This window comes from Tachysurus fulvidraco, chromosome 7 (genome assembly GCF_022655615.1).
Source record: "Tachysurus fulvidraco isolate hzauxx_2018 chromosome 7, HZAU_PFXX_2.0, whole genome shotgun sequence".
NCBI lineage: Eukaryota > Metazoa > Chordata > Actinopteri > Siluriformes > Bagridae > Tachysurus > Tachysurus fulvidraco.
Genome location: NC_062524.1, coordinates 3,564,161 through 3,576,660, shown reverse-complemented (window position 1 = coordinate 3,576,660; position 12,500 = coordinate 3,564,161). Strand labels below are relative to the sequence as shown.

General features: G+C 44.2%; 2 protein-coding genes across 5 annotated transcripts in view; both read right to left on the bottom strand.

Annotated features, from left to right (window-relative positions):
- Positions 1-9,520, bottom strand: part of slc25a38a (solute carrier family 25 member 38a) — a 10,510-nt gene extending 990 nt beyond the window's left edge. The window contains exons 1-7 of one of the 2 annotated variants that reach the window (XR_007143423.1): positions 9,363-9,520; positions 7,342-7,466; positions 6,677-6,761; positions 6,259-6,438; positions 5,932-6,100; positions 5,356-5,522; positions 4,051-4,859 (exon numbers count right to left, since the gene is read on the bottom strand). Coding sequence is in view for 1 of the 2 variants with exons in the window: in XM_027162206.2 (XP_027018007.1) it covers positions 4,737-4,859; positions 5,356-5,522; positions 5,932-6,100; positions 6,259-6,438; positions 6,677-6,761; positions 7,342-7,466; positions 9,363-9,377 (864 nt within the window). In the remaining variant the exon portion in view is untranslated. Of the gene's footprint in view, positions 1-3,898; positions 4,860-5,355; positions 5,523-5,931; positions 6,101-6,258; positions 6,439-6,676; positions 6,762-7,341; positions 7,467-9,362 lie in introns of those variants that run through there. The other variant, XM_027162206.2, reaches the window with a different exon arrangement.
- Positions 9,521-11,123: 1,603 nt separating this feature from the next.
- LOC113652884 (myosin-9-like) overlaps positions 11,124-12,500 on the bottom strand; it is a 39,377-nt gene continuing 38,000 nt past the window's right edge. For all 3 annotated transcript variants that reach the window (XM_027162203.2, XM_027162201.2, XM_027162202.2), the window contains one exon: positions 11,124-12,500. This exon is cut by the window's right edge and continues 60 nt beyond it. In XM_027162203.2, coding sequence (XP_027018004.1) covers positions 12,452-12,500 — 49 coding nt within the window. In that variant the 3' untranslated portion in view covers positions 11,124-12,451.

Sequence of the window (12,500 nt, the reverse complement as noted above, 5' to 3'; positions counted from 1 at the left end):
CAGTGTTGATTATTTTCTTTAGGTTTAACGATGATAAATGCTGTGAGAGAACGTACTGTACATGCAAACTCTATTTGGAATACGAGTAAGATATAAGCACAAGTTGCACCACTGGCTCAACCACTAGATGGCACTGTAATGCTACCTCACACACACACACGCTCTGTGTGACGGACGGCTGGCCCATATTAAGACACCACAGGACGGAGTGTCCATATTAAGACAAAGACCATATTAAGACAATGGGAGACGGCAGGTCTTCTGTGAAAGACCCTGAACTTTGTCACGTCTGTTTGCTGAATAACAGAATGTTCTGGATGCAATGTGTGTTCAGTGACTCGGTACGTTTCACCTCCACACGTTACTACAGATGATAAATACAAGAAATTACATACAGGATGAATGAATTACAGCACTGCTAGATCAGGAGTGTGTGTGTGATTGTGTGTATGTGTTTGCGTGTGTGTTTGTGTGTGTATGAATTTGTGTGTGTGTGTATGAATTTGTGTGTGTGTCTGTGTGTGTGTGTGTGTGTGTGTGTATGAATTTGTGTGTGTGTGTGTGTATGAATTTGTGTGTGTGTGTGTGTGTGTGTGTGTGTGTGTGTGTGTGTGTGTGTGTGTGTGTGTGTGTGCGCGATTTTAGTGCTTGTTTTTTTGCCCAGTCTCACAAACTAGCTTGTGAAATCTCACTTTCACAATTTTGCTGATTTGAATTTCGCAACTTCTTTAATTCTATTCGTGTCATTTCGTTCCCCATTTTTAAAAATCTGGTTTAAGTCGCATCAGACTCATATTTCAGCCTCCATGTAAGGTGTAAAACTAACTGTCGTGTCCTGGTCTAGGGCAATAATCAATGAGTGTAACGAGAGAGTTGCTGTTACCAGCCTGGGGTTGATTTATTTCTCATTAATCTCACATCCTGACTTATTTCTTTATTTATTAGCCTGGAAGAACACACATTATTTCCTGTGAATGAGGAAAGTAGCGACTTCTGCGTCGGACCCAAGTCCGGAAAAACATCAGGAAGGGCATCCGGCATAAAATGTGCCAGTTTTAAACATGTCAGTGGACAGAGATGGAGGTAGCAGAGATGAGGATGTTGAGGTTCCCTTTACGAGTGACGAGGATGGACAGGATCAGGAACGAGGACATCAGAGGGACAGCTCAGGTTGGCTGTTTTAGGGACAAGGTCAGAGAGGATAGATTGAGACGGTTTGAACATGTACAGAGGAGGGAGATGGTTATATTGGTAGAAGGATGTTGGAGATGGAGCTGCAGGTAAGAGGTCAAGATGAAGACCAAAGAGGAGATACATGGATGTGTTAAATGAGGACATGAAGGTAACTGCTGTGAGAGTAGATGATGCTGAGGATAGAATTAGGTGGAAACAGATGTGGTGACCCAGAACTGGAAAAGACCAAAGAAGAAAAAAAGATATATAAATAAAATAATTTCCGTACTTTCCTAAATTTGCTCCCACTTACTTGCCCAACCTGGAATTTAAAAGCCTTCGGGTGGCTGTGGTGTTTTCTTGTCCATGCTGAGGTAGCTTCAAACAAACCCTGATGCAGATTCTTATTGCCCATCCTCAGGCTTCTTCTTGCCCATCGTTACCAATCCTCAGGCTTCTTCTTGCCCATCGTTGCCCATCCTGAGGATTCTTCTTGCCCATCGTTGCCCATCCTGAGGCTCCTTCTTGCCCATCGTTGCCCATCCTGATGCTTCTTCTTGCCCACCCTGGAGTACAACCCTCTGTTGTTAATAGCCTGAGCTGAATTGCTAAACTTTCCTCCACTCACATGTGGCATGCCAACTACAGGCTTGTCATTACTGCACTGCACCACTAGATGTCCCTCACATGCCCTTACACACACACTCTGACTCAGTGCCTCTGTGCGTGACGGACGGCTGGCCCATATTAAGACACCACGGGATGGAGTGTCCATATTAAGACAAAGACCATATTAAGACAATGGGAGACGGCAGGTCTTCTGCGAAAGACCCTGAACTTTGTCACGTCTGTTTGCTGAATAACAGAACGTTCTGGATGCAATGTGTGTTCAGTGACTCGGTACGTTTCACCTCCACACCTTACTACAGAGGGTAAAAATAAAAAATAGATACCAGATGAATAATAAAGATGTTTGCTGTAAAAGAACTAAAAGTAATTGTTCTTCAGGACCTTATTACAACCTACAGCGTATTTACACCTACGCTGTTAAATCCTGGATTCTGATTGGTTACAAGCTGTTGATTAGTTTTCTAACACAGCAGTGCAGCCGCGAGTCACGTGTTTATTTATAATTATTTAATGTCCCTATAATGATATAATATTTAATGAACAGGGATGAACGTATAGTCACTGATGCAGAGAAATGTTTTTCCTTCAAAGAGACATTTATTAACCTTCACAGAAGGAGCTTCCACCAAATCTGGTGCTCTTAATATTACTTCATGTTATTTTTTTTTAAAGCAACGTGTTTGAGAAGGACGTAGACAAAGAGTCTAGCTAACTATTGCTCTGTCATGCGTTTCCTCTGTGTGTGTGTGTGTGTGTGAGTGAGAGAGAGAGTTAGTGTGTTCAGTTCTGTCCTCTTATCAGTGTCTGTAAAAACCCTGAACGCATGATAACGACGAGGACATGGTGCGTGTCGAGCGTCCGATACGGGAATTCAGCTAGACGTCACACACGTCACATAAGCACATGTTAATTACTAATTTCCATCACAGCCCTGAACCTTCACCAGTGAGCCACCGAGGAAGAAAAGCGGCTCATTAATAAATGAACTCAGCAGTTTATGTCATAAACATTTTATATATACAGAAATGAGCAGAAATCTGAGCGCTAATCTGTTTACACGATTAGCTTTACTGCTAGCTAGCATGAACGGTTTTAAAGCAATGTACTGTATCTGTTCCTCACCGTAGACCGAGATGGTCTCGTTATCAGGTATCGTTTAGAAAAAAAGCAACTCATCCATGAGGTAAACGAAATAAAAAGAGCAACGGAGCGATTTACGTGCTAGCGGGCGTGAACGCTTCCGCTAATTTCCGCTAGTTTCCGTGAGCTGAATTCGACGAGCGCTGAAAGTCTGGAATTCTTCATTAACATTGGAAATAAAAAAAGAAGTTTGTAATGTTTACAATGAACAAAAATAAACCCCTGAGGTTTGACCTGTTTGTCTTCTCTGTTTGTTTCACACATTGTGTAACATCTTATACTTAACACCAGAGATGGGGGACTCGAGTCATGTGACTTGACTCGAGTCAGACATAAGTCGCAAATTTGAGACTTGCTTGACGGATATTTAAAAAAAAGACTCGACTTGACTTTGACTTGACATTCATGACTCGAGACTTACTTGTGACTTGCACACGTGTGACCTACTCCCACCTCTGCTACTAGACACTTATCGGTGTCACGTATATGATTGTCATGGGATTAGGGGTGGGGGTCTTTGATGTAATACAGTCTGAGAAAACGTCAATTTCAGGAACCATTTTTAGTAAAAATCAATCAATAACTACTGCTAATAATATTATGGTGGCACGGTGGCTTAGTGGTTAGCACGTTCGCCTCACACCTCCAGGGTTGGGGGTTCGATTCCCGCCTCCGCCTTGTGTGTGTGGAGTTTGCATGTTCTCCCCGTGCCTCGGGGGTTTCCTCCGGGTACTCCGGTTTCCTCCTCCGGTCCAAAGACATGCATGGTAGGTTGATTGGCATCTCTGGAAAAACAGCCAGTGTGTGTGTGTGTGTGTGTGTGTGTGTGTGTGTGTGTGTGTAAACCTCGCTCTGATAAGATCCCAGCTCCTGCTGGATAACGCTTTTGTAACAACCAGAGGTTTATCTGTAGGTCAGGTTAACATGTCTGAGGCTGGAAAAACCACAAGGATGATAAATTCATTCATCTTTTATTAGCAGGTTAGAAAGTGGACATGTAAAAACAAAACAAAACAAAAAAACCCCAACATTAATATAACTTACTTCCAATGTAATAATAAATTATTATCCTGAGACAATTTCTCCTGTATTGATTCCCTCAGCAACCACACACACACACACACACACACACACACACACTCACTCACTCATGCACTCGCACACTCGCGCGCTCTCGCACTCGTGCGCGCTCTCTCACACACACACACTCGCTCACACACTCGCTGGCGCTCGCACGCACTCGCGCTCACACACAAGTGATCGGACTGAAACGTCACATTACAGCTCTGTTCTACACCAAATACGCTAGCGAGGAATTCTCTGAATTCTCTAACCTGATTGGCCAGAAGCTGTTCCATTAACTTTCTGTAATAACTCGAACACAGGACATTCCATGTCAATCAGAGACGTTTTACAGAAGGAGATGTTTAACATTTACTAAGGAGGCTCCAGCGTTCTGACTGGTGAGGGAAAGAGCGTTTATACTGTAGCTGCCGTAAGCTGTTCCGACAGTTCAGTTCCAGACAAAGGAACGATGGCAAAGCTGAAGAACACTTTCCTTCCTCCTCATACGACAGCGGAGTTTCCAGGCGTTTACCGAACGCAGCACACTGTAGATGTCTGGAGTTTGTTTCCCAAGCTGAAGCGTTCGTTCACCGACTCCTGCGCTCTCTCAGAATCCTCAGCAAACCCTCGCTTCGAATGTCACTCTCCTCTCCGTTTCACCCTCTGCTTCAATCCTCTGTTCATCTTTTTATCTATTTTTTCTTCATTTCGGATTCTGTCTCTCTTTCTCAGGATTTGAGGCCCATTCGAGCCATGAGCTGCTCGTACACGGTCCACGCCATCGCTGCCATCATCGTCCTGCGGAGGCAGCGGGGCACGGCACCACGGAAAAACCCAGACAAGCCCTGCTCCTGAACCACACACACACACACACACACACACACAGTTTAAAACTTGCTCCATAGATTAGGAAAACAGGTGATACATTTACGATGACGGAACCGAGAGCGAGCGAACGTTAATACATCACATGGTTCCAGTCTGTGTACTAAAGTAACCCTGATCTCAAGACCGAGTGAACGGCGTCATTAACCTTTGTCCTGTTAACGACAGGGTGAAAAGGTCATTTTCTTTACACAGCTTTTAATGCATGAACAGACTTCTCAGTATGATGGCTAACAATTTAACTGTAAATGTCAACTGAAAAGGATTAAAAAAAAAAAAAAGGTACAGCATTTTTAATTCAGCTAAACACGACGTCACAAACTCCGGGCTGAGTACGTACGAGTACGTCGAGGTGCGTGTTGCGTAGTCACCGATTTCACCATGGTGTTTTCCCTGATAGCAGTACTCACACGATCACAAGACAGATATGACTAGGATGGAGGTGGAGGGAGCAGAAGTTACCTTGTAGATGTAGGTGAGAACGTCTGTGCTCCTTCTGAACTGCTGAGGATTCACCTGCATGTGAGTCTTCACCACATCCGCAGGCTGCGTGAGCAGGGAGGCCGACACACCGGCCCCGACGCCACAGCTGAAGTTAGCCAGAGGAGCGTACGCTGACTCGCTTATCTCTAAACACACACACACACACACACACACACACACACACACACACAGTTAGCTATCTCAAAACTGGGCAGAATTTAAACTCTTTACTAAACACACATGCTTTAGTGAGGACCAGACAAATGTCTTTGCAACCTTCAGTATTTTATATTTGACACGCGCTCGCACACACACACACTCTCTCACTCACACACACTCTCTCTCACTCACACTCTCTCTCTCTCTCTCACACACTCTCTCTCTCTCACACTCTCTCTCACACTCTCACACACCCTCTCACACACCCTCTCACACACCCTCTCACACACCCTCTCACACACTCTCTCACACACTCTCTCACACACTCTCTCACACACTCTCTCACACACTCTCTCACACACTCTCTCACACACTCTCTCACACACCAGTACTGACCATGAGGCAGTGTGTTCTTGGCCTGGCTGTAGAACATAAGATAGATTCCAGAGAAGGGAGCATCTCGGAGCAGAGTGGCTGTGAGACCGGAGAACAGCGCTCTCGGCCCCTCCACCCGACACACACTGCGCAGAGCTCCTACTACACTGCTGTAGTTATAACGCCCGCTCTGTACAACACACACATCAGTACTGTTCATATGTATTCTGTGTGTGTGTGTGTATTTTTATCACTCATCACAAACAATACAGTAAAACAGATGTACACACACACACACACACACACACACACACACACACACACACACGTCATGATTCACAGTCGCACCTCAAAGCGAGTTTTGATGACTGTAACCGGCAGCATGCAGACTCCCGCTACACACCGAGCTCCAGCACCCAGCAGCACAGCCTCCACAGGACGTGGCGCTCGGTCACCGAAGAACCGCTGCTTCACACTGTAGTACGTGCTGAAGTAGATTCCCACCCCGGGGATACATCGTACAAACGACTACATCACACACACAGATCAAGTTAATGGTTTTATAACGCAGGACATTCATGTACTTAATGTCCTAAAGTTTGTGCACCGCTGATCTACACCCTGTTTATCTGCTTGTTAAACATCTCATTTCAAATCTTACTCAAAGATCAGTTCCAGGATTCTTTTTAAACTAGGGGATCATATATGGGTGTGATGGGCAGGGGTGCACATACTTTTGGCTGTATTGTGTGTGTAAGTCACTTACAGGTGATACTCCCTTCCAAAGACCTAGCAGATTCTCAGTCCTCACGATAGTGAGTAATATCGTTACCATGCCAACGCTTCCTGAGCTAAAACACAGAAAGAAGCCAATCACGATCCAAGTTACACACTGAAGCCCCACCTACCAGATCCACTGTACACACTGAAGCCCCACCTACTGTACCAGATCCACTGTACACACTGAAGCCCCACCTACCAGATCCACTGTACACACTGAAGCCCCACCTACCAGATCCACTGTACACACTGAAGCCCCACCTACCAGATCCACTGTACACACTGAAGCCCCACCTACCAGATCCACTGTACACACTGAAGCCCCACCTACCAGATCCACTGTACACACTGAAGCCCCACCTACCAGATCCACTGTACACACTGAAGCCCCACCTACCAGATCCACTGTACACACTGAAGATTCCAGTTCCCACCCATGATAGAAATATAACCAATAGGACAACAGTTCCACACTGTAACCAATCGTGCCATGCTCCCCACCCCTAATTTCATGGTGACCAATCAGAGCGCGATCCCTGACCGTAACGTCACTGACTATTTAGAACAGTCCCAATTTGTAAATTATCTGAGGTCTCTAGCATTAACAACAGCGTTGTGTAGAACTTCTACAACTTTGTGTGTGTCTCTCACCCAGAGTGTACACTCTTCTGTATGGTCTGTAGACGGGTCTTCACAAGATCCAGCGGCTGGAACAGCAGAGCAGAGCAGGTTCCACTCAGAGAACCACACATGAAGGCTTTAATCACAGGGTGAGCCTGGACACACACACACACACACACACACACACACACACACACTTACAGCATTTAGCAGACATCCTTATCCAGAGCGAATTACATTTTATCTCATTTTTATACAATTGAGAGTTAAGGGCCTTGCCCAGGGGCCCAGCAGTGGCAGCTTGGTGGATGTAGGAATCGAACTCACAACCTTCTCGATTGGTAGCCCAACACCTTAACCACTAGGCTACCACCTCCCCTAAACACACACACACACACACACACACACACACACACACACACACACACACACACACACACACACACACACACACAAATTCTCTCTCTCTCTCTCTTACTTTATATACACTGCAAAATACAAGCTAATGAGAGAGTATCTAGTCTATGGTGCCGTGTGTGTGTGTGTGTGTGTGTGTGTGTGTGTGTGTGTACGCACCATCAGGGTTAAATATTGAAAGAGTGCTGGGGGGACCTTCTGCCCATTTAGCCCAGTGTGTACTCTTGGGCATGAGTGAAGTGTGACGTACGTTAGAGACCAAACAAGCACACACTACAATCACAACATCCTCTACACACACACACACACACACACACACACACACACAGTCACATGACTAACAGGGAGGCCGTCACAACAGCAACTGACCCACTGCCTGCCTCTGTGTAGAGTTTACTTTTCTTTTCTTTTCCAGAAGTGCATAAACATGTCACTTTGGGGACTTTAATAAAGCAAACCTCTCCAGTGAACGACCAAAATACAGACAGGACGTTACACGTCCCACCAGAGACAGTAATATACCTTCGTCAGGCCAAAGAGGATGCCTACAGAAATGGTGACAGAGTCTTGTACAATCGAGCCAGGAACGCAACGAATGAGGAGATTAGAGCGGCTAAGAAGAGCTACGCTAAAAAATTTGGAGGTTCGGTTCACCTCTAACGACTCCGCTTCAGTCTGGAAAGGGTTAAAAGCCTTCACAATGAGTTTTATTGTGGATTCGAGACCCCGTTCTGAGAGAGATGGGAGGAATTATAAGAATTCCGCCATTCAAGTCTATGGGAACTTTTCAATCTTATGTTATTTGTCAGGGCTGACAAGTGTCATGCATTGAGAGTGACATTCACTTGTTTGGGTCTTCTCACGTTCTCCCGCCACACATCGTATTTCTCACACAGAAAAACTGACTATTTATAGTATATTTAATAAGCCGCAGCGCCCAAAACTTATCAGTCCGCACCGCTGTCTCTATGGAACCGGGCAGGAAACAAGCGCGTCTCCCCTGGAGTTCTTAAGTCGAGCCTGACGCTTATCAGCCAATCAAAAACAGAGGCTACACAACAGCCAATCAGAAAATAGCACTATTGTATATGGGTAAGATTTAACGCAACAACCAATAAAAAAAATAAAAGCATAACCTGGAATTGTTCAGCATCACTCTGAGCACAGAGTAAGTCATGATCTCCTGTTGTAATGTTACAACAAATTTACAACTTGGTTGACAAACAATGACACTGTGACTGCTGTTAGAGACGTTTCCCAGATAATCAGCATCAGTTTTTCATGTCTGTAACTTAGCCAACAGTTTTTCAGCAGCCAACACCTGCTCAGTACAAGTAGTGTAGGCCAGTGGTTCTCAAACTGGGGGCCCGGGGATGGTGCCTGGGGGCCCCGGTTCACTGACAACACCTGCTCAGTACAAGTAGTGTAGGCCAGTGGTTCTCAAACTGGGGGCCCGGGGATGGTGCCTGGGGGCCCCGGTTCACTGACAACACCTGCTCAGTACAAGTAGTGTAGGCCAGTGGTTCTCAGACTGGGGGCCCGGAGATGGTGAAACTTGAGAGCCCTGATATTGTTATGTTTAAACAAACAAACAAACAAACAAACAAACAAACAAATAAATGCTACACACTTACCACAGAAATCTCCATGATGGCAGCAGAGACGTGAACCAGGCTGAAGTGTCTCCTGAGGCTTTTCTGCTTATCCTGAAGTAAAACAAACTACTCAGTTGTACTTAGTTGTACAGAGTGATGTCGCTGCTGCACGTCGCACGGATTAAGACGACTGTGCGAATCAGAATAAATAGAAGAGGGGGCGGAGCAAGAGGAGGCGTGGGGAGGGCCGGCCCTCAGAACGCCGCGTTTGATTGGCTTTTCGACAGAGATATGCAAATTAGCTTAAACTAACTGAACTAAACACCCGACTGGGGCTCGTGCGTTTATTTATTTATTTATTTATTTATAAGGAGCAAATAGGGTAAAAATTCAGGTGTTTTTATATCAACGATTATAAAATATATATTTTTTTAGGTATTAAGGAAAATATATTGTTCACTTCAGAATGAGGTTTATAGGTCAAGCGGGTTGACACACACACGGAATTCGGTTCAGTGAATCGAGTGAATCTTTTTTTCCCCTCAGACAACAGCGACACCTAGAGTTTAATAAAGGAAGCGCATGTACCTGTGGAGGCAAATCAACCATCACCAGATCTTCTTCTTAAACTGGTGTTTTTTTTTTAAACCTTTCCAGATATAAAATACAAATATATTCACATCCAGTGCTTTGACTAAGACAGTGTTCGTAAAATGTTATAAAGACGTGGCAAAAGTCACGTACTGTACAAGGTGTAAAAACACAAACTGTACACAGACACAAATAGCTGCGACAAATGAATGGAACATTTTCATCTAACCCAATATTCGGTTATTAACATGATTTATTCAGTAGTTTAGAGTGTGAAGGCTGCAGATCACATCATCTGTATGGACTCCACACAAAACACACACACTGACACATCAATAACTGTTTACATGCTGTTTTGCACACTTTTTTGCTCTTTTACACAAACCGTCCAACATTTCAGCCGTTTTACACATATTGTACAATATCTGTCATTTTGCACATACTATACAATATTTCAGTCATTTGCTGTATTTTGCACAATTCTATATATTATCTCAAGGACCTGCTGCTAAGAAACAGTGTTCATTATAGTGTCACTGCACTAAATATTGTTTGAACATTCAGTATTCACATACAGTATTCACACTGGTCGGTCAGCACTGTTTCTGTTTACAGTCTTTTGTGTATCGTCTTGTAACTTTTTGTCTGCACTGTCTTTTGTCCTCCACTGTCTTGTCTGTATTGTCCTGCATTGTTTGCACCAGGTTGCACAGTTGCACTTTATGTAGGACTAACTTACTAAGTCCTTATCCCTGTCTTTGTTATATGTAGCAGCATGATCCTGGAGAAACGTTGTCTCATGTCAGTGTGTACTGCAACAGCTATATATGGTTGAAATGACAATAAAAGCTTCTTGACTTGACATCCCCAGTTGTCCTCACGTTCTTCATCATCATCATCACCACAGTTTGAACACTGCTGTGTAAACCAACCACACACACACACACACACACACACACAGGCTTTAACTCCACCTGGACGTCTTCAAACGTAGACATCAAAGTCTAAATGAACCACGTCCCAGACGTCATCTTGCATAATGTTTATTTAGAAAAAACGTGTTATAGTATAAAAGAGGATCATTTTTACTGTGCAGTGAGACTGAGGTTCACTTCCCCATCATCAAAGCCCCCCAAAACCCTTCAGTTCTCTACGTTCAGACATTTTTCTCCCACATCCCATGAAATAAAAACTCGACTCCGTTCACCGTTGCCTTTTTTTCGAGCTATGTTTATTTGCATAATACCAACAGTTTACAACTCGAGTCTCATTATGAGTTGCAGAAAAAGAAATACAAATTTTTATTCATTTTTTTAATCATTTCCTTAAGGCCAAGAGCGAGAGTTTCGTCAGCTACGACTGTAATAAGAAGTTCCTCTCACTTCCCAGCAGTGTGAGCGAGCAAGCTGAAGCCGGACAAGTCGCTTTACACGACGCTTTACACGTCGCTTTACACCACGAGCACAAACCGTATGAACTAGGCACCGTGCTGACGTACATTAAAAAACTAAACAAAAACAAGTGAAAGTGAGTGCTCAGGGAGCGAATACAGTGTGCCGAGAAACAATAACCTGCCCTCCACCCCAGCTTCACCCTGTAGGTAATCACACAGATCAGCAGAGAGGAGAAGGTCCGAGTGCGTGACTTTAAGGCTTATAGTGCACAGTGGCTTATCTACGAGCGTGTGCGTGTGTGTTGATCCTCTGCCTCGTTCCTTCAATGGTGTTGCTTTATTTATTATATAATTGCTTATACCGCTCAGTGCAGAGACGCGTGTGTGTGTGTGCGTGCGTGCGTGCGCGCGCTTTTGTTGCCGCTCGTGGTGTATTTATTACAGTGCACATCTAATATTCTTGGTGCTTGTTCGAGTTAAAGCATGAGTTTATATGGAAAATACACCGTCTAGGCGAGAGAGAGAGAGAGAGAGAGAGAGAGAGAGACGCAGCAGTTATCATAAACGAGTTGTATACTTTTCATCCTTACACCGTTATAAAAACTTCAGAATAAAATACATTTCTATAGAGAACGTCGACTAGGACTGTTTTTTTTTTTTTTCCTTTTTCCCCGTTTTATTTTTTTTGGTCCCCTTCCAACTGTATTTAGTTTTTTTTTCGTCACTTCTCTTATTCGGGAAAAAAAACCAACAAAAAAAAAAAAGAAAATCTCCTTCGCTCCCGTAATGTCGGTTAGAAAAATAGATCGAGACACAAAGCCTAGGGAGGTGAAGAAGGAGAAGAGGAAGAGGAGGAACGGATCCTTACAAAAATATCGTCCCCGTCTTCAGAATCCCGGTAAATACACGCAAAGAAACAAACAAAAAGATCATTTGGTCCTCGGGTGAGTGACTATGGACTGGAGTATTGATTGTCAGAGATAGTGAGTGTGTGTGTGTGTGTGTGTGGTGTGTGTGTGTGAGATGGCACTAACAAATTAAATCTGAATTTCAGCAGACAGTGGTCTAGTATGTATGTGTGTGTGTGTGTGTGTGTGTGTGTGTGTGTGTTTCAGCTCTACAGCCAGCAGATGCTCTCGTTTGTTCACTCTGGTTTGGGTTCAGGATTCTCGCTCTTGGCTTCAGGTTCTTCA